This window comes from Homarus americanus, unplaced genomic scaffold (genome assembly GCF_018991925.1).
Source record: "Homarus americanus isolate GMGI-L3 unplaced genomic scaffold, GMGI_Hamer_2.0 scaffold29478, whole genome shotgun sequence".
In the NCBI taxonomy this organism is placed as follows: Eukaryota; Metazoa; Arthropoda; class Malacostraca; order Decapoda; family Nephropidae; genus Homarus; species Homarus americanus.
The window spans coordinates 1,394,050-1,421,941 of NW_024747997.1; the positions used below are offsets into that span (position 1 = coordinate 1,394,050).

Consider the following 27,892-nt stretch of genomic DNA (forward strand, 5'->3'; position numbering starts at 1 on the left):
CACTATTAGTATACTGTATTTCATCATACTATTGTTACATGCTGCAAATAATTAAGAATAAATGATAAGCTTATGTTGTGTTGCTACATACTTTGGTAACTCCTATCACAGAGCTATGACAATCATAGCATGCAAGAAATTAGAAGAAAGGTCATAAATTTGTTGTGGAAATAATTTGTAGTAGCGATTGAGGAACAAATCAAGGTGAATTATTATTAATAAAATATTCTGATTATTGCAGGACCTTACATTCCTGTCCTAAGCCGCTTATATTACAGGACTATAAAATATTGACACGTTAACTGAGACTTGTCTTAATAATCCCCATATACAGGAACACATTTATAAGGATACAGTAAGTAGTTACAGTATATAATTTGTGTATCTCCATCCAACAGTGTACAGTATTACTGGGACATACAAAACTAGCACAAGATTTATACCCAACACACTACAACACAAACATTTAGTTGACAAACATAAAACCAAACAATGTAATTTTCACCAAATCAAGAATTTTTGGTTGTTATGAGAGATTAACACATTTACTGTATATTGACAGTAGAAAAAACCACTACTACAAAAGTAGATTGAATCAGTCTCCAAATCTCAGTTAAACTAAATTGTCAATGTCTGATTTATTAAGGTAATGAAACAAATGACATATTAACACAACATATAGTTTTAAGTCAAAGAGAATGAGTGATGACAACACCCCCACAACTATAATTACTGCATAAATAAATGTGCAAAGTTGGACCCTATGATGAACAATTTTAACCCAATACTAATTTACTACAGTAATTATGAAGCTGGGAAAGAGTAAGCTAACTCACTACAGAGCAGCTTCAGCAGTAATGAACTGTGTTCAATATTCTAGAGTGAAGGATTTATCGCTATATCCCATTTATTATTGCTCAAGTGTGTCAAAAGTTCTGCTAACAGCCTTCTATCGCCTGATAAATGACCATTATTCTTATAATAAACAACATATGCAGTAATAAAAACAAAGAGTTTTAAGTTTGGTGTTCCCTTGGTCCAACAATTTGACTGTTATTAGTAGCAATACTAATTGGATACAACTCCTACAGCTATTAACTACTACATAACAAACAGGCTGATTATTTTAATTTGAGAACCTTAAATAATTCCCATACAGTACATTAAAAAAATAGATAAGTTAGGAACCCAAATTTTGTGTAAATATTAGAGAAAGACTTAACATGGTCCTCAGAGTTAGCAGGTACAGTATTACACTTCACGGTACAGCATCAACGAGCTCGGGCTACTCTGCGATGATCGTGTAGTGTCCAAGGCAATATGGGCACCTCGATCCCCATATCTTACGCCATCACAATTCTTTTTGTGGGGATATTTGAAGGATATGGTGTACGTTACAAATCCACGCACTCCTGGCAATAATCAGCGACACAATCAGCAACCTTGCCCAACAAATGCTACACTGTGTTGGAGGGCATGCTGATAAGAATAAATATGTGCCTGCAACAAGATGGTGGACACTTTCAGCACTTCCTTTAAGGTAATCAATTGTATGGATCATGTAACGTCTTTCTGAAACTATTAGGTTAGATTTACATAAAATATTAGGGTTCTAACTGATATAGTTTTTAGTGTATGGGAATCAGCCTCTATTACAAATCTTTTCCGTTTATATTTCTTTGACTGACATTAAAAATTACATTGCCTGTGCATCTTCACTTGTGATGCAGTCTTTCAGTGTCCTGGTCAACCACTTGTAGCTAACAAAGACCAGCAATTTCCAAATACTGTACCTGGTAAAATGGGATATACTGTACCTGTACTCCCAAACAATACTCTCAACTTTTTCCCCTGGGCTGCACACCTAAAATGACCTTTCTTACCATTTCAATACATTATGTGTCATCAGCTTAGTGTAGTTTCAAGATAAATAAAGCAGCCACTGGCAGGTGAACAACCAAATAACTAAACATTTGGGGGTAAAGTGTTCCTAAAATGTAAAGATAACCCTGAACATCTAAGTACAATGCAATACTGTATTCAGGAAAAATCACCAAAGACAAATAATAAGACCAAAATTTTGAGGACGAACCAAGACTCTCCATTTCAATATTGTACCACGTTGGTGTCAAACGTTAATCTTCATTTTACGAGAGTAACGGCTCACTGACATGTTAAAAAAAAGTATTCCCTCAAATATATGAGCCTATTATGTAGTAATATTTTTGAAGTGGAGAAAAATCATCTAAGACACTAGTGTAGAGAAGACTTGCTACTGTATTCTACAAGTCTGATACCAATTTTATAATTATTTCTCTGGCCTATTACAACCAAATTCAATACTGTTTAAGATTCCTAAATCTACAAGACAGTGGAAAATATAAGACTAAATTCCACAAAATCTCTACTGTAGCTCAGATAATCTTGCCCTGCAACAGAATTAGATACCACTAAACTTACTCAGTTTCTTAACATGTACTGTACTCAGAAAATATAACTAATATACTGTACTTGGATCTCAAGATTAGTGATAAGAAATTCTACTTTATACTAAATACTGTGAAGTTTTATGTACATCTTAAATTACTTCCACTAATGGACCACACAAGGCAGATTTCCAGCATCAATAAAATATTAAATTTAATGACAACCAAATAATATGCACCATTAACCTCTAATAAATGCTAATATAACTGTGTATTAATCCCATAACAGTAGAGTGCCTCACTGTCTCAGTCCCCTTGTGAATCATTGTCCTCCTCCTTGTGTTATTCACAGTATTATATTATGGTAAATTAAACAATTATGAAATCTAATAAGAACTCATATTCAATCACTATCTCTGAAGCTATGACAAATAGGTGTCCTCTATTTAATAATCTTCAAAAATCTCATTCAAAATTCAACTTGCCTACACTCAACTCTGTCTGCCTGCCTAAGTTTCCCTCACATATTTCACTCAACAGAAGAACCCTCAAGTTCTTTACCCCCTCAACATTCAAGTCTGATATATTAAACCCTTGTGTCATAGGAATATATAAATCAACCACATATTTAATAGTGTACTTGAAATAAACATCAAAACATAATAATATTTTTTTTCCAAACTGAAGCACTACCATTAAAGGTCTTTATCACCCTCACTTGAACTGTGACATTAATCTAAGTGTGTTTGTTATGTGGTAAGGGATCGAGGCTCTTTTTATCTGCACATGTACATCATAATTGAACTTCCTGCATAAGAACAAGTGGAACAGACGCTCCCACACACACCATCGATAAGAATGGATGGCCTGTCTGAATGATATCACACATACAATAACATGAAACAATTATGTATGGCAATGTTTTGCTTTAAAATGTGACTTCTCCAACTGTGATTTACATAGTTGTGTCTTCATCCTTCTCTACCACATACTGTACTTCTTCCATATAAATTTTGAACTACATGAAAGAAATTGAAAGACATACATAGGAATTTGTTGCCTAGAGAGAGCAATATTTTTTGGATGTATACATTGAAAACAAATTCAATCATATATATACTGTACTGTATATATAGTTTTTAATAATACTTTCACTCTTTAAATCTGTTATCTTCAAGTAATATATTGTACAAGCCACCACAAATATTAATGTCTTCAATATACAAAATCTATTAACCAAATTTATACCTTATTGGATATCAGAAATTATAATACCTCTTATCCACTACAGCATCATAGGCAGAGTCTACTTCAGGTGCTGCGGTCTCCAATATGCGTATCAACTTACATATAAAACAAGATACTGTACTGTGCTGTATATAGAAAACTGAGAACAGGATTTATTCTGTTTACCATAATATAACTAATCCAAGATAACGTTTCACTGTAATTTCAATGAGCCAAAATGTGTGAAAATGGCTAAAATAATACAAGCTAACACCAGAAAATATTACATTCATCAAACATATCATAAAGAGAAAAAGAAAACAATTATGCCATGGACTTAGGTTCTTCTTCACGCAACAGAACCTGCAACAAAACACATTACAGTACAACCCTTGACATGCACTTCAGAGGTCACAGTTACTATGTACTTTACTCTCCAATTAATTCCTTAGTCAATTTCTAGGAGGCGGGCTGCCCTGAACTGTGGACCCCAGGGGCCTGAGGGATCATCCAGGGGGTTTTGGTCATCTGATCCTTCTTCATCAGCAAAATGGGCATGAACATGCTCTTCAAATCTGTGGAATATATAAATAGAGAACTTTTGAGTTACGTTACCCGGCTTCCACCAGGTGGAGGGAGCACGGCCAACCCCTCAGCCACCCACACTTCCCTACCACCAACTTCCAGCTCTCTATCTTTACAACTGTGGAAATAAATCAGACCCACAGACAGGGACAGAGTCAGCTCTCCCACCCCTTGTGGAGGGACAAGAGATACTGGATGACCATCCCCTAGGCCAACCACACCTCTCTACCAACTTTCAACTCTCTATTTTCAAACTTGTGAATATGCATAAGGAACAAACAGATACCCTCAGAATATATTGTATAAAGATAGATGCAAGCTGCTAAACTCTCTCTGGAAATAACACACACATACACACACAGTCTCACTTGATACAGTTGAGACTCTGTCAATCAAATATAGAATTAACCCTAATCCAGTATATCAAAATTACCTCATAATTCTGTAATAAAATAATATTGTACAATATAGATAAACTAATATACCTATCTGTGAGGCAGGCACAGGGATCCCTTGTTATCCATGAAGGACACGTTCCAGAAACCACCGTGAATAATAAATTTGCAAGTACTGTACTGTACCATTTTTGGTCTCCATAAATCAACCATTTGTATGACCTACCTTCAGCACATGATTATCTAGGTAATGTAACACATGATAATCATCATAATATAAAAGAATTTATCAAACAATTAAAAGTAGCAATAGGACATAATACTGCAGAGTAGGAAATAAAAGTTTGGTTGTAAACGAATTTACCTATAAATTATGATGGTGGTGCAAAATGGGCATGAACATGAACCTGTGGAATATATGAAAATGTAAACCACTTATATCTCTGCTGATATTATAAACTGTATGTTACAGTACTGTAGCCTGTAAAATACCCGTGAAAATGTTCTGGTTGACGCTCTTCATGTTGTGTAAACGTTAGACTATTCATTTTTCGTAAGTTAGATGCAATTACCTGATGGCAGTTCATTGTGCTGTATGGTCTCTTGCAGCCTCTTTGTCACGTTCTTAACTCTAATGTCATTTTTGGCTCGCCATTGACTCTTCTACACATTTAGACACTTACGTCACTTAACACAATTGGTCTCTTCCAGTCTCTCCACTTGCCCCAAATCATCTCATCTTACCTCTACATGAAGCCTCACCAATGCTCTCAATAACCAGCCACCAACTGAGATTTGAACAGACTTTACCATCGTTTAGTGACACATTATACATCCACATCACAAGTCTCAATTCAGCTCACTAAAGCCATTTGTCATCCTCCTTAACAGCCCATGTTTCACTGACATACATACATAAATAATAATGGTTGCCCCTTGTGTAATGAGGATGGCCGGCCCTAGGACCACCTAGGCGTGAATTTTTTTAAGGTGTAGAAGCTGTCGTCAACACAACAACCACACCCTGAGTTAACAAGTTGCTTGACCCAGTGTCAAGGTATAATCCGAGAAGACCGGACAATTCGCCAACTGCACTAGCTAACCATTACCCTTGAATACGATCTGTAAATCGATTAACATCCAGGTTCCCAATTACTGCCGGGTAGACAGAGGCAAATGGCATAAAGAAACTTGCCCATAATTTCACCCTGCCCGAGGATCGAACCCGGGTCCACTCGCTTGTGAGGCGAATTTGCTGACCATTACACCACAGGTCGCCACATGGCAGGCATGAAGGCATACATACATACATAAATACATACATACATACATATGTACATAAAGGGAAGGACCTCTTTGCCATCCATAAAGGCAGCAAATCCTTAAACTTCCTGTGATCCTGACAGATGAACTAGCTTTAGCACAATCTCCAGCACCAGGATCAAAAGAAGGATGCTCAAAACAAACCCTTGATCAACCTTTACTTTCACATCAAATTCCTCACTTTTCTTGACATTTACTTCACAGCAGCAGTTCTTGGGCCATAATATAATGCCATTATCACTCATACAACACAATCCTCCACCTCCAACTTTCTCATGGCCAACTTTAACTTCACATGGTACCCTGTCAAAATGACCTCTGTAAGTCTACATAGTACTTTCTCTACTTTCCTAAATAATATATTTTGTAGTGGCCTCAGTGACCTGTAGTGTAATGGTCAGGATATTCACATCACAAAAGGTTTTCATTATGCCATTTGCCTCTGTCCACTCGGCAGTAATTAGGGACCTGGATGTTAATCAACTGGTGGATCGTGTTTTGGGGTAATGGTCAAACAGTCAACAGTCCAACATAGTACTGTACTCTACTGTATTTTCTCCAAGCATCCTTGATATCCTCATTTTCAACAACCACATTACCACAGTCACTTTTTATATACTGTACGTCCGGATAATTCGCGGATTTTAATTTCGCGGTCCTCAATTATTCATGAATGACACCCTGGACGTACCCAAGAATGTCTGCGGGTAGTATTAAAGTTGCCGGCATTTTTGCGGCCGGGACAGGGAGCCATTCGTTCTACAGACAGTAATTTCCTTTACCTGTATTGTATATATGTGTGGATGTGTAGACACTAAACACAAAACACATACAAATAAATAATAATGGGAAAATCCTCTTACAAATAATCGGAAACAAATGTAGTATTAAAAATGTTGAGTCTATCCTCAAGTCTACTCCATGCTTTGTTATTAATAAAGCATGGAGTAGACTTGAGGATAGACTCAACATTTGTATGTGTTTTGTGTGGTGTCTACACATATATACAATACAGATAAAAGAAATAATTGTCCTAAGGGAAAACACATAACGGGAATATACATTTCTTGGTACACAAGTAAAAATGTACCCCGATCAGCAAATGTTATTCGTGGATTTGGCGACCCACGGCCATTTTGAGAACCTAGCCCCTGCAAATTTGAAAGGCATGCTGTACTGCTCTAACTGCCAACACCACAAGTCACTTCAATAATACACATTCAACACTTTAGTGAATGCTTACATGATATATTCCACTTGCACTTCTTATCATTCATTATAATTAAAAACATTAATAGAGGACATTTTCTCTAACGATTAAAACAGGTACAATATCTTTAACCCTTAAACGGCGGAACATCAGTGAACGCTTCTTGTTCCTTGAGTTCCATTTTTGTGGCAGAGTAATAAGTCCATGCCTCCCAGTTAAGAGTTACAATACAGAACATAAGAGTACAAGCTATGAAGCAATACAAACCGTTTTTGGTTGTTTCGTTGGAAAGCCATGGAGCACACTGGACACACGTGCTCAAGATGAGAATTGATGTGTTCCTCCAGAAGGGTTATGGCGCCCGGTTGAAATGAGAGGTTACACAGTGGACAGTCATACAACGTGCTGTGTGAAGAATGTCATATAATAAAATAGAGAATTCGGTTAAAATAAAATTATATATTGTACCGATAAAATATTTTTCTTACACATGTAATTAATCAATCTTTATTGGCATTAAAAATAATTCATACCCTATCAAAACAAATTTAATACATTTTATTGTTTAAAAACCTAAAAGGCAGTAGTCCACTTTTTGATCAGTTGATGGTAAGCCCAAAAAAGCTGATTAATACTCTACCTTTGTTGTTCCTGTGGAGTGTTAAGGATTACTGCATCATCATTGTCACTGGTGCTATGGAAATCATCATCATCTGACTCATGTCCTTGGCTACCAGGCATAGGCTGACTAGAAAACTGGCTCATTACAGCTGCCTGAATGGCTGTTGGGGTGGTTTCTGGTTGTAGTGGAGGAGGGAGAACAGCACCAGCCATTGACTGATTGGTTGGCATATGTGCCTGTGATACAACGAGTGAGGCACCATTGGAAGGGGTACTCCCGATCATTGCAGGGGCAGTGGCCCCATTCACCTGGCCACAAGGCAGGTAAAGATACATGGAGGGGGTTGGAGATGGTGCTGATGCCCTAACATTTGCAGCATTAGCTTCCTGGTTTATGACAGGTACTTGCCTTTCATTTTCAGGAAGAAAGACTGGTGCAGTGCGCGGAGCTGGCAAAAAGCTATTGCTATATAGAACCTGCTGCTCATCAGGGCTTCCCTGAGCCACTGAAGCTGCCTCTTCTTCTTGAGCTACAGCAGGTTCGTCATCCTGCCGTTGTTCCTGTTCCTCTTCTCGCACTGGTTGTTCCTCCCCTTGTTGCTGTTGTTCTTCCTGAACTTCTTTTGGTTCAGGCTCTGGCTCAGGTGTTCGTTCCAATGATTGTCTGGGCTCAAGAGCAGCACATTCGGCAAGAGGACTCTGCTCTTCTTGACGTGCCTGCAACTGCATCTTGAGCGAATTAATTTGTTGAGAGAGTTCTCGAACTATGTCTTCCATTTTGCGGTGAACTGCATCGCTCAGCTGCTGTGTCGTGTGAGAGCAACTGGAGCAAGTTGTTCCAGTCATTGCTGATGAACATGACTGTATCATGGATGCAGGTACTTCCATCCCATCCCCACCAGCTGCAGCTTCCAGGTCTTCAGCATCTTCCTCCATCCCCTCAACCTGGAGCCATGCACTCGCCTGCGAGGTTACTGAAGATGTCATCTGGGGATAAATAAATATAATAAATATAATCTCTTATTCTACTAGATAGAGTGAAGTTTAAATATTTTTTAATTTGTATTCTATTCTTATATATTTTTCCCAACAGAAACCATCTGGATAATGAGGCTGGGTTCATGATTTACAGTAGTCAGTCATAAAGGAGATTCTTAAATGGAAAAATTTAGTTTGGTTCAACAGCAGTCAATATTCCCATTCTCTTTAACATTATATTCTTACCTGACATCTTTAATGTATTACAAGAACAATACCTAAACTAACCTGACTTACCAGCTACACCACCTTGGTGTTTTTAGGCACTGGAAGTAAATTTAATTCACAAGCTTCTTTCCAACTGAACGACAATATTTTGAGTGAGAGACTGCTCAAGGTATCTGCCCTCACCCTCAGTACAACACACACCATTTATTATTTTATACAAGGTCCTTACATTATTTATTCACTTGTTTTTTTAGAACATTAAAGCCATACATAGCAACAACATACAGGCAGCTGCATAACAAACTAACTATGTAATAACAGCAAAGACACTTACATCAGCTTCCACCTGAGAATTTATAGACTGACGAAGCTTCTTAATTTTCTTTGCCAGGCGTAGATTGGTGAGGGCCAAAGTGTGATATTCGGCTTTGGCCGTCTGCAAGCGACTACTCAGATCACCTGCGATTCTTTCTGCAGCCTCTCGTCCACTCTGGTTACTCTCCTGAAAAAAGAAAAAATCAGTAATTGGGGAAGGACTGACCGTTTCTTGCCCGCAGGACTAAATGAGTGACCCCATAAGTAACAAGTATAACAGTAAGTAACACAAACAAAAAGACTTAAACAGTACTGTACTTTGAGGTGGTTATTCCCCAAAGGAAGAGGGAAAAGGAAGGTACAGTACTTCTATTTCTAAATTGCCAACTAAATAATACAAATAATACCTGAACACTTTCCAGCTGTTCCATCTTTTCCTTGAGCTGACAGATGGTGGCTTTAAGCTGATGGTTATCCTGGTTAACAACTCCCTCTCGCTCCTCATGAATGCTCTTCTGTTCTTCAGCAGCAGAAAGTTTCATCTCAAAGTCTTTCAACTTTTCCTTTGTTGATGTCTAGAAACAAAACAGCACAACTGTTAACAAAATGACAAGTGAACTCATTCTTGTATTTATTCTACCCAACAATAAACTGTCTCTGCTTATTTCATTTTGTAACAACTCGTAAAATCTTGATGTGACTTCATGAACAGATTACTCCAGGTTTCTCAATTAACAAACCTTGAGTTTAAGTGGCTGACTACCAGTTGTGTAGTGTACAGTGTAGTGTAGTGTAGTGTAGTGTACCATATAATATAGTATAGTGTAGTGGAGCGTAGTGTAGTGTACTGCCAAACACAAGAAACATGACAACACAAGTCTACTGAGGTTAACATCACAACATTGCACAAACTAATAAGATTAAAATGAGACAAATTAATACAAATCTGTTGATTTACCATTTGGAAAACTGAGTTAGCCAACCTCTCTTCCAGCTCCTGAGATATCTTCTTATTCTGGTCAAGCTCCCCAATCTTATTTATCAGTTCTTCATTCACCTTAAAGAGAAAAAAATAGACACCAAATATTAAAGAATCAGTACTTTAAGACTGTTTCTGGCTTAAACAATGTAGGCCATGACTTCCAGCAGCAAGTACTGTACTGATCATCACATAACCTCTTGCCTCATGTTATACCTTAATCAACCATACAGTAGTTTATGCTCTCACACATCCAACCTTCCATCTCTTAGTCCAGATATCCTTGTCTTAATTGTCCTGCTCTCTATACACATGAACTACCCACTTTGAAGGAGAACAAAGTTAAGACAAATTATTATAATACATCAAATATTCAAATCAACTTACCATTGAATACTTATGAGCCAGAGAATTCATCTCACTCTTGTCTGTTGCAGCAGAAGACGTCCAGAACTCCAGCTCCTTCACTGCGTCGTCCCTCTCTGTTCCGGTCTGTTCCAGCTTTAGCCTCACAGCCTTCACAACAAAATAAACAGGATATTGTACAATGTTAAACTGCAGTATTTAACATTACAAAATACTAGTTACAATATTCTTGACATTAATTTAAACAAAATCACTCTGAGAGAATACAGTACCATGCTACAGCAACTCTGATGCTGGTCAGTGTTAAGTTGGACGCATCTCTCATCAACTTCAATAATTACTGTACATAATCACATATAAGAGGCAGTAGACCATAAGAAGAAAAACTATAGAAAATAACTTGTAAGTTCCAATTTACAGCTACAAGTAGGAGGCCAGTACTGTACACTATTATATGCAATAGAGAAGAACAAATATTTGGTTTCAAAAGAAAACTATCCTCAAAATGTTTGTTAAAATGGTATTATTTCAGTCAAAATATATTATTTATATAGTAATTAGATATAGTAATTTGACTATTCATATTAAAGTGATCAAATATTTATCAACTTATAAACAACGAGTTCTGTATTTGAAGAAAAAAGATTTAAAACAAGAGAGTATTTACTATGGTAATGTAATGGAACATTATTAAAACAATATCTATGTTAATTAGACAGTACAGTACTATACCTATTGTCATAATAAAAGAAAATATAGTATATTATAAAATAAAAATATTAGACATTTGTACTACAGGAAAAAGATCTTTATGTCAAAAGCTCAACCACCACGGCCAGGCTGGGACTGACAGTATGGGGGTACTGAAATGTCCTGGGTCATCTTTTATCTAAAATAAATTTCCAATATGATAGCTTGGTAGTCTCTTATAATGATCCACAGAACATATGTGGTAGACTTTGAGAGACATGACCAACCAGAGAGGGAGCCAGCCACCACCCAGAGGAGTGTCTCATCATGAAGCACCACCCAGGTACAGCCACTACTACAAGGACTGTGTGGAGAAAGATCCTACCCTATGTCTGAAAACTAAGTGTAGGGAACTTATGGCTTCAAAAGCTTCATGATTAGCACTAGATAAGCAGACATGTGTGCTGACAGATACAGACTAGGAATAAATGTGATCCAAGTTTATGTTTGTATGGTTTGGGTCATGTGCTGTGGCAAGTGATTTGTACCCGTGACCATTTGACTCACAAACATTTCAAAGCAACAGCTAGATAATTGCTGAAGCATTGTCCTTTATGACCACTGACTTACCTGGTACACATGTATATTATAAGGTAACAAATATCTCATCTATGAAAGACAGCTTTTTCTGCTTTAGAATGCAGATAAAAATTCAGTCAAGGCAAGCTATACCAGGGCAGTTTGAAGCAGTCACCTCCCAAATCCTTCAACAAATGACTTGAAGGTCATAAAAAGTACAAAATTAATTATAAAACAAACCTGAAGTTCATCTCGATGCTCTGACAAATCTTCCCGGCACTTTTTAAGGACAAGATCCTGATCCTGTCGATGCTTGCGAATCTCTAGCAGATCCTCTTTCAATTTATTCTTTTCTTCGGTCACCTGCAGAAAAGAATTAAGCATGGTAGGAATTAACATAATGTAGAGTACAACAAATTCTTCCCTCAGATGTTAACAAATTTAAGAATCCTTTATTACAGTACTTGTGTTTATTGTGACCAACACTAAACAGCTTCCTTGACAACACATCAACCCAAACCCACAAACTTGACCCCATTCTCTCATAATACATTTCAATTTAAAAATACTTTGAAATATACTGAATTATAAAATTATAGCCACTTGTATTGTCCTTCTTTCACACAGAACTCTTCAACAGTTTATAAAGTTGTGAATTTACACTCAAGGCTGAATCTTTTTGAGTGCTGTAGGATCATAGAGTATTAGGGTCTTATGTGAATACATGAAGAATCATTTAAATCACTACAGAATAATTTGGTATACTAAAGAGTTATCTAGATCATTGTAGGATCATTGCTGGGACATTTGGTTTGCTGAAGGATCATATCAATTGCTCTTGTTACCTGGATAGCTATCGAGTTACTTGGATCAGTACAGTTATCTGGATCGCTGTATCACCAGGCAATTTGGATCATTACAAAATTATCATGATCACCACAGGGTTAGCTGGATCGGGATTACTTAAGATCATCTGGTACTCTACACGGTCAACTGAAAGTGAACTTGAGGCATATCATCTCGTCAAGTAAAATCATCCCTCAAAATGTTATTACAATTGGTATTAACAATTTCTGATATACTGTATGTTCTTGACAACCTTTGATCTGCCTGTGCATCTGACCTTTGACAAACAACACCCAAATATAATGCAGTCATAAGTACATATTAAAGCACCTGTAAATTAAATCTTATCTGGGTGTCACCATTAGCTAGTACAGTACAAGATATGTTTCCTTTAACCTTCCTGTGATCAAGACCTGTGACATAACAATAAGGTTTTAGGCTGAAATCTGTGTATCTTCACATGAAATTTGCCTCACTGTGACTAGTTCCCCTTTGGAAGAGATGATTCAACTCCGGTCAACTAAAATATTATCACCATTGAATGCAACAATTGACTAAATGCAACAGCTGTCAAAAATATGTTCCTCTTACTTCAGTCATTTCCCATTTTTTCTGAATCATGTGGAGCCGAAATGTCCCGAGGATAACACTGTAGTCATAACTGGGAGCCGTGAGGTGCGTGGACAAGGAGAAATAAATACATAACAGTATTGTTTTTCTCTGCACTTTCACCACACATTAGGTACAGTGTAATATGTTCTCTATATGTTTATTGAAGACATTTCTGCTCCAGAGAACAAAAACTTTTGGCAAGATTTTATATAAGAGGCAGAGTCCTTCTACTTGTGATGGGCATCCCTTTATCTGTGACACTTTCTCCCATAAACCCACTACCCCAACCCCTTAACTACCATCGACTCAGTAGTTACTATAATGCAATGTTCTTCAAAAATGAAACTACCATGTTATAAGAGAACTGACTATTACTATTAATATTACCAGAGTTGGGGCTGACAAGTTTCAGTCCCTGCTCATGGTTTAAGTGTCAGTACTTACAGCTTGAAGCTGACCTTCCAGTTCTGTCATCTGAGCAGTGGAAGTAGTCAGGGAACGTTCCAGTGTTTTGAGGCGGTCTTCCAGATGACCTTTTTCTTCCACCACCTGACCAATTCTTCCCATCAATTCACACTTCTCACTTGACTCTTTCTTCATCTTGGTCTCCAGGGCCTGTGAGTTAATACAAGGATTTTTCAGATAAATTCTAAGCGAGTATTAAAATGTAATTATTTTTGGGGGGTAACAATGTGACCATCACTTAACCTCAAGAATCATGAAAGATTAGAGACTATTAATAAGCTCTCTGTCTCTCTCTCCACTCACACATGCACACCACAGCCATATACCTGGTAAAAAACACACACACGCATGCACGTACACACATACCTGGTAATAACACACCCACGCACACGCACACACACTCACAAAGGTAAGCTAATTAATGATATAATCTCCAAGAATATGATCAGCCATTTTCACAAGTATACTTATATAGGACAAAGATGTTTTCAAAAGTACAGTAAAGTATGACAAGTACAAATGTCATATTGCAGATGGGATATTGTTCAAGGCAGAGGAACTGTGCAGATAGGGGAGGGGAAGGAATACTTATATAACGAGAGGTAAACGAAAGTGGACATTCAGTAGCTAAGTGTGGGTTAAACTGTGAGAGAGACAAGAGAGATGTGTTTAAGGGGAGTGTTTGGAGTATCTCAGTGTATACCAACTCCAGCGGGAGGATGTAATAATGCCCAAGGAACACGTCGTCATAGGAGGATCACACATTAGACAAGAGAACACCACTGTACTTACTACAGGTTGTAAAGATAAAAAACTTGTACAGGTATTTCAGTTAATTCTTTATTAACTTCTTTATTTAGCACAGGTTTTCTTAATTAATATCTAAAAAATAATGAAATAATTAACAGATATGGACTTGGATTACCTTCAGGGATTTATGGCACAGGTGAAAAACTTCAAAATTCTGTTAAGATTTTAATAAAGGTAATGCACTGACTGACACACAGGAGAAACTGTCTCACCTGCAAGTGGTGTTGACACATACTGAGTTGCTGCAGCTTGTCCTCCAGCTCTCTCTGTTTCTCCTCCACTAACTGCTGCTGTGTGCTCATATCTCCCTGCAGTTGTTCATTCTCCTTTGACAACTGCAAACAAAAAATGAGGCCACCATAAGTACAAGGACATAAACAAACAGTAAAACCTCCAAGTAACGGACATCAATCTAGTGTGTAAACTGTAGTTTGTTATAAGGGGGTTACAAGTATAATGAACCTTGATATAACACTCTCCCATATAGTCTATAAGGAAGTTTCACATATAATGGACTACTCTCTCCCATACAGTTCATTAAATAGAGGTGTCACTATATAAACCTTCTAAAACACTTCATTAAATAGCCTTACAACAAGTCCATTAACATACAAGCTAATCTTCCTTTCCATTATTCTTGTAACATAACCATCCCTCTCTGCTACATCCTCAGGCAAACAATACCTTTCATACATAATTTTCAATATATTTAATTGCCTGTTTCACTCACTCCTAGTACAGTATACTGTATGTCAATCATTATTTCTAAAAAGGCCTACCAATTTCATCACCTTAAGTTTCTCCTTTACATTTCCAATACAATAGAGTACAGTACAGTACAGTACAGAACAGTACAGTACAGTACAGTACAATACAGTACAGTACAGAACAGTACAGTACAGTACAATACAGTACAATACAGTACAGTACAGTACAGTACTCTTTTTCTCCAAGTTACAACATTTGCTGAGTTTTCAGAGAGCAGCCAAAGGGACTCCACACACCTCTCAGGATTCCTTACATTGTGGATACAATTTTCAAGGATGGGGTCACCAGCTACAACCTCTAAGAAAGTAACTCAAGGTGTTATAAACCATTTTCTGAGGTTAGTTAGATGGATGGAACAAGATATACACTGTAGTGTATATACATAAAAGAACACAAGGTTCATTGTGCATGGAGATAAGACAAGTAATAACATACCTTGTTAACTTTGTCATGAAGGATGCTTTCATTAGTGCATACCATCACCATGCCATCCTCCCCATCATCCACCCCACACACAATATTCACTCCTACGGACCCCATCTGCTGTAGCTGAAATGGGGTGGACACACCCACGATGTGGCTTTCATGTGTCACATAGCAGAACTGGAAGAACTCCCCTGCATCCTTGGGCAAGGAACTTGCTGTTGAGAAGAATGAAACACTGATGGGATACTCATCAAACTTATAACAAACAATTACTGTATTAACAATAATAATAAGAAACAAATAGTAGACCACAGAGTAAGTTACAAGGATGACTAAATAATACTTAAGAGAAAAACAAGCAGAGATAACATTTATAAACCTATTATATTTAAAAGCTATATTATAAAAAAGAAGAACAAGAGGAGAAGCAGAAGACCAATAAGAAGAGGTAATGCAACAAATAGATTAACTTAAAGGAATGAACATAAGTGATACACATACCTTTGAAGACAACAGTAAGAGGCAGATGGTTCTGGGTGTGGTCCTTACTGGGGGTCGGAGCCCAGCGGTAACACAAATAGTCTTGGGGAGATGCAAACCCAACACGATAGAGAGCAACCCGGTCTGTTGACTTGGCTGTCACACTGGGAGTCAACACATAGGAAACAGCAATGTCAGAATCAGCTGTGTAAGTTGCTTGGATGCTCTGGAAGAGGACCTGCAACACATACAAACAATGATTACACTTGGAAATCAATTGAGTGATCAAGGTCAGAGTCAAGTAATGTGAGATTTCTACAGAACATCTACTGGGAGAGACAGACTTGCTCTGTAGACTGTCTGCATGCTGCAGCAGAAACACCGAGGTCTGTTTTGTCCATATTCACTGTAGAAGACAACTCCATAAAGTGGATACCAGAGTTCTGTATTACTGTCAGGAGAGAGAGATTAACAAACTATTCAAATTCTATACTGTATAAGCAAAGTTTTGAGTTGAGTTTCAGCATCCCTGTGGTATACTGTACTGTGGCACCAACTAATGCAACATTTGGACAGAAGTAACAACATAAAAGTATCATTTTATCTATAAATATCTACTGAAATATAAGACAATAACTTTAAACACTTTTATAAAAGCAAACCCCACAAGTCTCTGTAAGTAAGCAGTCCCCAGGTTAGGTACGTGTTACGTCTCTACGAACGTTCTTAAGCTGAACCACACACCCCATGTGCAATTGTGCATACCGTACTTACAGGACAATGATTCAAATGCCAATATATCATAGCCTAAGTCCTTGTATACATCTAATATCATTTAATTTAAGAGAAAAGAAGAAATAGAATGACAATACAGAAAATGAAAGAAAAAATAAGTCATCAGGTAAATAAAATTTTGGAAATTTAAAGTTTAACTTTATGTGACCTTGATCATATTGGCAGATATTCATAAGTCTGACATACATAACCCAGAGACCTCCTGTAGTGAACAAAACATAGAGGATATAAACATATCTTTATGTTAGGAGTTAGCACGTTGAGTGTGGAAGAGGAGATCAGTGGAGTGTGAGGTCTCCCTTGTACAGTTCAGTGAAATGATTGACAAATATTTCGTCGTCCAGCAGCCAAATGTCAATAGTGTACAGTATTTTTTCTTTTATATTCTTTACAGTATTAGTATTACTCTTCATATTTACTGGTATATTTATGTTTATCCTATTCCTCATACAAGTTGGTAACTGGCAGAAATTCAGTTTCAGATTTGGTATCACTGTTCATAGCATCAGCTGTTGTGGCGGTGATTATGGCCAAGACTTGTTGGTGAGAGTCTAGTGTCTTGCTACAAAATATCTCTAGGAATATACCTGGTACTGTACTGTACTGTATTTCTCAAAAGATGGGGTCAAATTATACACGAGGTATATGAAAAACTTGGCTGTGTTTACCCCAAAAATCATGAGTTGAACTACACAAGAGACCGGTTTATACACGAGTATATGAGGTAATGTAATTCCATAATCTAGGTTAATACACCTTGAGCAAAGTAAATTAAAGGAATTATAAGGACATTAGGGACACAAACCCAACAACATAATATACAGTAATAGGTTCACCTTTCCAAAGGAAGTCTCTGCTGCAAGTGATGGCTGAAGATCTTCACTCCTTAGTCCTTCACTAGCCATGCTTCTGGTTTCAGTAAGAGGTGAATCTTCCTGTCCAGCCTGTCAAAAAAAAAATATATATATATTTTAACAACAATGTGAGTAATAAGTGGATGACTATTTCTAAAATCCTATTTTAAAACTAACTCAGGATCCTGTAATTCATTGTAAATTAAAGAAGACAACAGCCATCATCAGTGGACATTTTATGTTCCCTGTAGTATTCCATTTTTGCCCATGTGGGTGATCCTCATCTGCCAGCAGCTAAGGTTAATACTTCCTTCAAATTTGCAGGATGAGCCAGAACACCGTACCAGCCAGACTAATCCACACACAGTTTGGAAAATGGCCGTAAAACAGTGACGATATGTACTGCCACTCTCGACCAATCATGGCGTCATCCTCGAGTTTGAGGGTTGGTCACCATAACCATCTTGATTAGTTGTGACGTGTAAACACCGGGTGTGAATAACATTTTCCGAGGACACCCCAGAAGGACAGAACAGGACTGTATATAACTTACAAAACTCTCAGGTATGATGCTGAAGTCAGAGGCGATGCTCATTTCATCAAAGTCACGTCTTGGGCTTTCCTCATTATTCATTGGGTCGTCCTGCAAGAGAAAGGGATACACTGTACACAGTAGCATAACTCACATTACAGTGTAACAATACATACCCAAGAGCCAAAATTTATCTCGGTTATATCAGACGTGTCTCCAATATAAACACCAGCTGCATAAGATATGATAATACAATATAGAAGTTTCCATGATTAAAGAGAGACTGTAAAATTCACTTCATTCTGTGTATAATATACCTGAATGGTTGACAAATGGATCACCAGATGTATTTTAATGCTACAATTACTACTTTTGTGGCTGTCTTTCTTTTTCTTGTAGTGAGTTCCTCCTACGCTGGTGTAACCCGGCAAAGCGTAGTTGACTTTTTAAATATTTGAAATATCCTTAATTACTTAAATATCCTTAATTATTTCAAAGGTCAATAATTAACACTAATTACAAAATTTTTTTTAGTGAACCCAGCTCCTTAATCATCATATAAAGTACAGTAGTACTGTACCTTTGTGTGAAATTTGAACAAAAGCCACGGTATGACCCCAAGTGCTGAAACACAAGGTAAGGAGGTCAACCGTATTTTTGACGTCAAACGATATTTTGGGGAAGGCGAAAACTAACGTGTTTATATAATAAAGATTGTCTATATTTGAAAGAAATAGTATATAAAGGTAATTTAAATCTTACAGCCACAGCGCATAGTAACCAATTTCAACGTGCAAGTGTGCGGATGAAGCATTGATCTGGAGATATCATGAGGCTTCACTTCCAAAGAACTCTTCTACTGGCATTATTCCTCTGAGAGAGACAGAGAGCACTCTCCTAAGTGGATGTACAGTACAGGTACACACAATTTTGCTAAGTCAATGATATACTGTTACAGTCCTGTGAGAAATTGTTAGAAAGATAACTAGAAACATATGACTTACCTTGGTGAAACATTCCTGCACACACACAGTATTACTTCACAAATGGTTGATGCATGCATGTGTATTAACTCACAAGCTGTTCTAGTGTAAACTGATACACCAACTCTACCATACTTTATACAAAACAAAGGATGGCCTATAGTATATACGGGTGTTTGTCGTGCAGGTCTACTTATCATCTCATTTGTTCGAGTAATAATTAAGGTCAAGTCTATCCGAGTAATCCTGTTATCAGCTTAAAATTACAACATGATTCAGACATGTTTACTTCATGGCACTCCACAGGTAGACTCTAAAGAGATTGGTTTTGTAGTTACTATGGGTGTAGGTACAGTACAGCATCACAACCACTGTAGTTACTATGGGTGTAGGTACAGTACAGCATCACAACCACTGTAGTTACTATGGGTGTAGGTACAGTACAGCATCACAACCACTGTAGTTACTATGGGTGTAGGTACAGTACAGCATCACAACCACTGTAGTTACTATGGGTGTAGGTACAGTACAGCATCACAACCACTGTAGTTACTATGGGTGTAGGTACAGTACAGCATCACACCAAGTTACTATGGGTGTAGTGCAGCACAGCATTACTATAGGTGTAGGGTACAGCCACTGTAGTTACTAGTACAGTACAGCATCACAACCACTGTAGTTACTATGGGGGTAGGCAGTACAGCATCACAACCACTGTGTTACTAGGTGTGGTACAGTACAGCATCACACCACTGTGGTACAGTACAGCATCACACTGTACTGTAGTTACTAGGTACAGTACAGCATCACAACCACTGTAGTTACTATGGGTGTAGGTACAGTACAGCATCACAACCACTGTAGTTACTATGGGTGTAGGTACAGTACAGCATCACACTGTACTGTAGTTACTATGGGTGTAGGTACAGTACAGCATCACAACCACTGTAGTTACTATGGGTGTAGGTACAGTACAGCATCACAACCACTGTAGTTACTATGGGTGTAGGTACAGTACAGCATCACAACCACTGTACTGTATTTATCATGATCAAGTAATAAACAAGACATGACCAGACCTCTCTCAGATGGTGTACTCCAACACACACACACACATTGCTTATGCTAACTTCATTCTCTCTCCCAATTATTAACTGTGGCCGAGTACCAACTAGGACTGCTACACTCGTATTATAGTTCAGTTCAAGATGTTTTATATTAATAATATATTCAAGGTACACAATATGTAGCAATGAAACCAATTAAAGAAAATCAATACTTCATGTGGGGAACAAGATCAAGTATAATGGCTTACAGTTCAGTACAACACAAGTGGATCAACCTAGTGTACTGCTCCTCACCACAACAAGCAGACCAACCTCCTATTGCCAAGTGACCCGGAAACTTTTCTCTCTATCGATGGACCTCGCGGGCATCAATAGAATATGGAACAGTTTTCATGACTCGGTATATAAAAATCTCCTTGGAAATATAAACCAACTTGTAAAATAAAAACTCTATTGGAAATTAAAACTTATTTCAAAATGAAAACCTATTGGAAATTTTCCCAACACAATATAATAAAATGATACGAAAGGCCTATTTAAGGTTTCGTTTTTAAGGAAATCTAAATTTAATGCTTTACAGTACAAGACTTTTCTGGTTTCAAACATGTACCACCATCACTTGTACATCTTTTCAAAATCATTTTTAACTTTAGAGTTCATTAATTTCTTTCTAAAAAGCAAAATATCTGCAAGAATGAACAGAATCCATATACAACTCATTGTAATAGAGCCTCGTTCAACCCAACATGTGAAGATACGGAGGTTGTTGACAAACATTATATGTAACGGCATAAACTGTACAGTATGAAATGCAAGGACAACAAAATAATGACTAAGTGGCTACAAAACCAAGCGAGGGCACGCTGATGAATCCACACCGACTCAGTGTGTTGGTGTCTCTTGACCCCGGCTCTTGGATTAAAACTTATGTATTTTATTCAAGACTGTCCAGTGTTTTACCCTTATTCAAGATGAGTGGGAAGAAGCTATCAAGTGCAAGCAGTGGTGCTAGGAGAGCCTATTGGATATAAAACTCACCTCCCACACCACTCAACATTTGTGGTGAGTTAATTAAGTTTTTTGTGTATAGATTACTTTTATTTATTCCTCACATTTTTTGGTGCAGTTGGGCAGTCCCTGAGCTAACTCACATTGGAGGAGGCAGACTGGCGAGTCATCTACACAGTTACAGCTCACTGCCTCCACGCATGTTCAGTTCCCACACATACAAACCCATGCACTTAATTTTTCTTATTTTATATTTTTATTATATATTGTATTTTCTTTATTTCTGAGCCACATTGTAATGATATTATTTTTTATTTTTTTAAATGACCTCGGATGTGTGATAAACATGCTGAGCTAGCAGGAGATGGTGGTTCATGAGACCCAAACACCAGTATAAGTGGTGTCACCATGGATACATGTACTGTACTCTGAGACCCTACTGTATTTATCATCATATTAATATCATAAAATAATCAATATGTGTTAAAAAAAATTTATTTTCCTTCATAAAAGTAATATATTTGTATTACTTATTTTTGCCCTAAAACTTTCCTTATGAACACATCTCCAGGATATAATGAAGTCATTGGGAAACTGGGGTTCATGTTAGGGAATTTCACATTACGGTAAACTGTTCAAGGATGCAGCCCATCTGGGGGATTATTGTACTTTACTGTACCTGTATTGGACGTCACCAAAATTACTTATAAAAACACCGTGACAACACCAAATGCCTGTGTCAGCAGCACCTGTGCATCTTCCAATTATGTAAACAAATCATAATTACAATGTTTTTGTTCATATAATAATGCACAATGTAAAAAAAAAAAACTAATTCAAACTCATAAATGAAGTGTTCATACACTGGGGTCTGCCTGTTGTGTAGGTACCATACTTACACATACAGGATCACATCAGCATGTAGTAAACCATTCTACTGTACTGTACTTATTTTGTTAATGATGAAATATCTGACATTAGTAGTGCATCAGTGGAAGCATCTAGTAATACAGTGCTAAACATGACCTTCAATATCCTGAGGTAGAAATAGTCAAAGTGTCTTCAAGTATCCAATCAGGTGGTGAATCAGTGGAGGCAAAAATTAATGACCCATGACTTGAAATAACCGGTGACATTACAAATCATTTTTCAGTACTGTACTGTATACACAAACAATGCCAAAAATCATGTTACATCTCCAAAGTTCGAGATTTCAGTGAATTATTCTAAGAGTTTTAAGATAGTGCACATAATTTTGGACATGTGTATAATCATCACTGGGCAGCAAACATACCAACTGCTTCTAAGACTAATCATGCAGTGGCTCTATAAATGTTATTTGCTACAGTAAGAACAAAGCAAATTACATGCTCTTTGCTAGCTTAGAAAATGCTAATAATGGACGATTTTTATAACGTGTCATTGATCTATGCGAGTACTGCAGTGGGCCGCTGCCTGCAGGCACGTAACTCCTCTACAACAAAGTAAGACACCATCCAGACCTTACCATTATTCTACAGGAAAAGGCTAACCGTCCACCAGTCACACCTGAATGGAAGAAAACACAAGCAAAATGGATAAAATCACAAATCTCAAATCCCTTCAGTCAAACATGATTGTTGTAAACATGGCAATTTTTAAGAAAGCTCTGGGGATTTACAATGGTGGTCAAGGTAAGATGATACATACCACAGAACACACTGTAGCCATAAAAGACTGTAAACACAGTGCCAAGTTAATGTAATCAATGAAAAAGATCTTTAAAAATAACTAATGTTTGTGAAGACATTATAAATAATCTGGTTATATACAAAGGGCAACATGGGTGTTATGGGTTGGGGAGCAGAAAACAACATCTACTTTTCTTTGTTCTGAAAAAAAGCTGTAATCTTAATTTAGACTACAGTATCTGGTAAGGAGGAAACGACCATTATTACAACTACTGGACAGTACAGTACTATGGTAGTTCCTTTGATTCAAAGTTTGTAAATGTTATTCCATAAGTTTTGTTCCTATAAAGACAAAAACTTGGTTTGTGTGTACCTTTGATGGCCTATATACTTCTCATTCAACAAGTGAACTAAGCGATCACCCAATAGAATACCTGTATCCATTAGTAAAGCCTTCCTTATAGAGGAGGTTAAGCATTTTGAGACTGTCCATCTGGAACAGTACAAGTAGCTACTTTATTGCATAAACAGCTATTCACCCATGCAAACCATAATGTATAAAGCAAGCTCCAACCCCAGTCTGAAGGTGATTAAAAAATACATTGTGTTAACAGGTATGCCAAAAAAAAAACCCTGAACTATCTCGGTCAATTTAAATCCTTCCGTCATAAACTTGTCAAGGAACGTGTTTTCTACACTTTATATTTGTTCACAATGATAGTGTTTACATTCCATAACTCAAGATTACTGTACAGTACATTCTAATTACAGTAAGAGGTAAGTGGTGTTTGATGGTAATTCTGGAATAATGATACCATAAAAATTCTGTAAAGATTAGTGAATGCTTTTTGGTATACCAGTTGCAGTCCTCACTAACCTGCTCCAGTCACTGTCAAATTCTACATCAGCTCAATCTTTCAGTGATATTGAATATAAATTACAGTACATTAGGTGATGACCCTTGACAAGTCATGCATATAAGTTAATACTCAAAATTATTGTGTGCTTTCCTTACTTTGAAACATAACTCAGGAAATTTTTAAGTAGGACTGCATTAGTAGGGTCCATGACTAAACATAACAGTGTGTTATGTGCAGTAACTCACAGTAACTATCACTAAATATGACCCTCCTCTTCAGTACACACAGTCACTCACCTGGAAGAACTCCATAAAACCATAAGTCTCTTATACAGTACAGTACAGTATATAGTCTTATTATTGCTTGTAGGTGACAGTTTTCCACCTGCTATCACTTGTACACTGAATCTGTTCCCTTGTAATGTTTACTTTACACTTGAGGCTGTCAGTGCCATTTGTTTTTCATGAATGAGTCAGCCTCATAAGTTTCCTCTACGGTACAGAGGGTCCCCGGGTTATGGAAGGGTTCCATTCCCGAGGACATTCTTAAGTCGAAAATGTACGTAAGTCAGACACATGCTATGAGCATGCCGTACTTACAGAATAAAAATTAAAATCCCACTATATCATAACATCAGTCCTTTTATATATATATATATATATATATATATATATATATATATATATATATATATATATATATATATATATATATATATATATATATATATATATATATATATATATATATATATATATATAAAATCACTTAATCTAAGAAAAAAGAAGAAATAAAATGACAAAATACAGTAAATGAAAGAAAGAAATAAGTCATCAGGTAAATAAAATACAGTAATGTACAGTAATTTCAAGTTTAACCTCGTTCGTATCGGCGGGCGTCACTAAGTCGGACGTTCATAAGTCGGGGACCTCCTGTACTCTAATTTTTAATAATAAATAGACTTGTACAAATGAGGTGTTCAAGTGGAGCATTACCTGGGCACCTCACAAGGCCTTGGAGCAACACACAAAATAATAACTGTACTACAGAGCGGTCGGTCACACCAAGAATTACTGAAGCAAACAACCAGATTCCTCTCAATGAATAACAAAGTTTTGGTCAGACAGCTTTCAAATTTTCTGTGGGATTACAATATGTGAAACTCTAAATGTTAAGGAGTGTGCACCGAGTCATAAAAGAGCATACTTCATACTACACATAACTATACAGTACGCATGTGATAACCCCGGAATACCCAGTACAAACATACAGGTATTATTCCGACTTATCAAAGGGTTCCATTTCAGGAAAACTTCATAAAGTCATTTTTCATAAACTGAAACACATTTTTTCTTTATAAAAGACGAAATATCAGTATGAACAAAACTGCTTCAGCCTTTGTTTACATGTCAAGACACACTCCCATTGGGCAGGTTGATTACCATTTATATTGGATTGAATTCATTACTTTTTTTCTAGAGATGTTGTTTGGATGATAGTAAGCAAGAAAATGAAACAACCACAGGTTAGGTTAGGTCAGGTCAGGTTAGGTTAGGTCAGGTTCTAACAGATTCTGTGCATTCTTGCTTTCATTTTCGTGTTCAGTATCATGCAAACAGTTTCTCCAGAAATTTTGGTTCAATCCCATAAGCTGTTTATGGTGCTAGCTAGCGGTCTCCTCCACCTTTACCTCAAATTTGAATTATTTACATGCTGATCGTTTCACTCAGAAATGTTTCCAACAGCAGCTACATTAACTGATTTGTCAGAGGTAAGATGAACCAGCCAACCTTATCTAGCCACAATAATATTATCAAACTTGAAAATCCTTCCTTTTGAGAAATATTTTTTTTAACATTAACCTGTGCCGTCCTTCCAGAGTATTACTACATTTGGTTTACTGGTCCACACTGCTTTCATTCACTGAAGCCATTAATTTGCTGGAGTAAATGAACACCAAGAGCCACCATCAGACTACCCCAGGGCAGGCATAGGGGAAGAAAGAATACCATTATCATGAATAACAATGGTTGTTTGGTCTAAACCCAAAGACGGAAAACTTTTATCTGCACATTATTTTAAAAGATGCAGTTTGACCGCAATATCATGCTTTATTATTACTCAGGTTCATTTAGGATTTATATATGATTAACGTAGGTACAGGACCTGGCGGCCACACCAAGGCCACACTTGTATTAGGCTTAACACACCTCAGCTCGATTGTATTCAGATTCCAATACCAAAAAAAATAACAACCTCTTAATGACAGCAACACAACTCAGCCTTGTAGATCCACCACACTGTGAGGAGCTCCATGAAACATTAGGTCTAATAAAGTTTGGGGAAGACAGGACCGTCATCGTTGCACCACCATGACAACACCAGCCCAGCCACCCACTACCACTTACCTTCACTAAAACACACCTGCTACCTCAGTTTCATTATCATCAAATAGTGTAAACTATGCCTGGCCTTTCCAGCTGCCTCTCTGACGTCCTGTCATCACTAAATAAAGGTATATGACTTGAAATTGATGTTAAAATCAATACTCACTCAACTGCAGGTCAGCACCATTGCGATGAATAAACACCACAAATACCAACCTATCTTATACGTCATTGATTTATTCTTCTCCACATACGGTCTATTTCCATTCATGTGATGTAATGTTATTCTAAAAAAATCTCAATAATAAACTACATCTAATAATATGTATGGTGGATACATTTGTATTATAAAATATTATTACGGTTGGCATGCTTGTTGATAACTGGCCCTGTGTGAACTACTGTCTCTGATCAAAACACGTACTAGACATTATGGCTTAAGAACCAACAACTGCATTAATAGTCATACACCTTATAATGACATGGTTCTGTGTACAACATAAGCCATACAAAGCATCCAAAATATTTCTTAAACGTCAACCAAATGTTAGTTTTGGAATGTTAACAGGACGGTAACTTAACACTCTACCATGTATATTCCTTGGTTAAAACTGAAGTGTCGTCATACTGAGTTACCACACATTCCTTGTCTTATAGATATTAAGAATTACAATAAACATCAATGTAGTTGACAAATGGAGTAGTTCATAATCACGTAATACTTTATAACAAATCCTTCGTAACATTTCATCAGTCCATATGAACCTTCATCACATTAAAATAGTATCTTATTCAGGTAAATTGAAATACAATATTGTAAAGGACATACAGAACTCACCTTCTCGCTGGTCTGCATAGATGACGCCCTGAGCAATGAAGATACCAGTCTTATCTAGTGAACATGACTAGGGGGGGGGGCTATGATAACCAGGTCTTGTTCCGGACCCCGACCTTGGCTGCTTAATGTACTGAGTTCTTCATATATATACTGTATATATACAGTATATATATATATATATATATATATATATATATATATATATATATATATATATATATATATATATATATATCTTCAGCAATGGACTTGTTACGTGAAAAGCGTAGTTTCCAAATGAAGAGAACCAGGAAAAACAAAAATCTTGACTAGACTCCTTTAAACTTGAACTATGATGGACTACCCGTGAAATATGATGTAACAAGTTTAAAACATTCTCTTCTGCTACACCATCTCGGCTCAAGGTTTGGTTTGGTGCTACAGTGGCGTGCGGTCTACAGAGATACCTTTAGTTTTATCTAACCTAACCTAACGTAAACTTACCTACGTTAAGCTAACCTTTTTCAGTACAGTATTTGCTATCCTACAGCAGAGGCAGAAAATCAAACATGAATAAGTTGGATAGTACT

At 37.0% G+C, this 27,892-nt stretch overlaps 1 protein-coding gene across 7 annotated transcripts; it reads right to left on the reverse strand.

Annotated features, from left to right (window-relative positions):
• Nucleotides 1–27,356, reverse strand: LOC121879922 (tax1-binding protein 1 homolog A-like). 7 transcript variants are annotated; one of them, XM_042386735.1, is made up of 16 exons: nucleotides 27,324–27,341; nucleotides 23,076–23,116; nucleotides 18,532–18,621; nucleotides 17,961–18,068; nucleotides 16,351–16,567; nucleotides 15,859–16,064; nucleotides 14,868–14,990; nucleotides 13,825–13,995; nucleotides 12,163–12,285; nucleotides 10,675–10,803; nucleotides 10,267–10,365; nucleotides 9,716–9,883; nucleotides 9,328–9,495; nucleotides 7,807–8,774; nucleotides 7,434–7,571; nucleotides 1–4,228 (listed from the first exon to the last, which is right to left on the reverse strand). In XM_042386735.1, the coding sequence occupies exons 2-16, from the start codon at nucleotides 23,076–23,078 to the stop codon at nucleotides 4,102–4,104; spliced, it is 2,838 nt and encodes a 945-aa protein (XP_042242669.1). In that variant the 5' UTR covers nucleotides 23,079–23,116; nucleotides 27,324–27,341; the 3' UTR covers nucleotides 1–4,101. The 7 variants fall into 7 exon arrangements, with proteins under 7 accessions (XP_042242669.1, XP_042242667.1, XP_042242668.1 ...); XM_042386733.1 differs by lacking the exon at nucleotides 27,324–27,341 and adding an exon at nucleotides 26,652–26,712; XM_042386734.1 differs by lacking the exon at nucleotides 27,324–27,341 and adding an exon at nucleotides 26,355–26,480.
• Nucleotides 27,357–27,892: the final 536 nt, after the last annotated feature.

What these genes read in the sequence shown, in the direction of transcription:
- LOC121879922 (XM_042386732.1), bottom strand. An exon ending in TGTGTCAACACCACTTGCAG is followed by an intron (nt 13,996 to 14,867) that starts GTGAGACAGTTT and finishes ATTAACTCACAG; the next exon opens with GCCCTGGAGACCAAGATGAA. An exon ending in ATTCTCAGGTGGAAGCTGAT is followed by an intron (nt 8,775 to 9,327) that starts GTAAGTGTCTTT and finishes ATTTATCCCCAG; the next exon opens with ATGACATCTTCAGTAACCTC.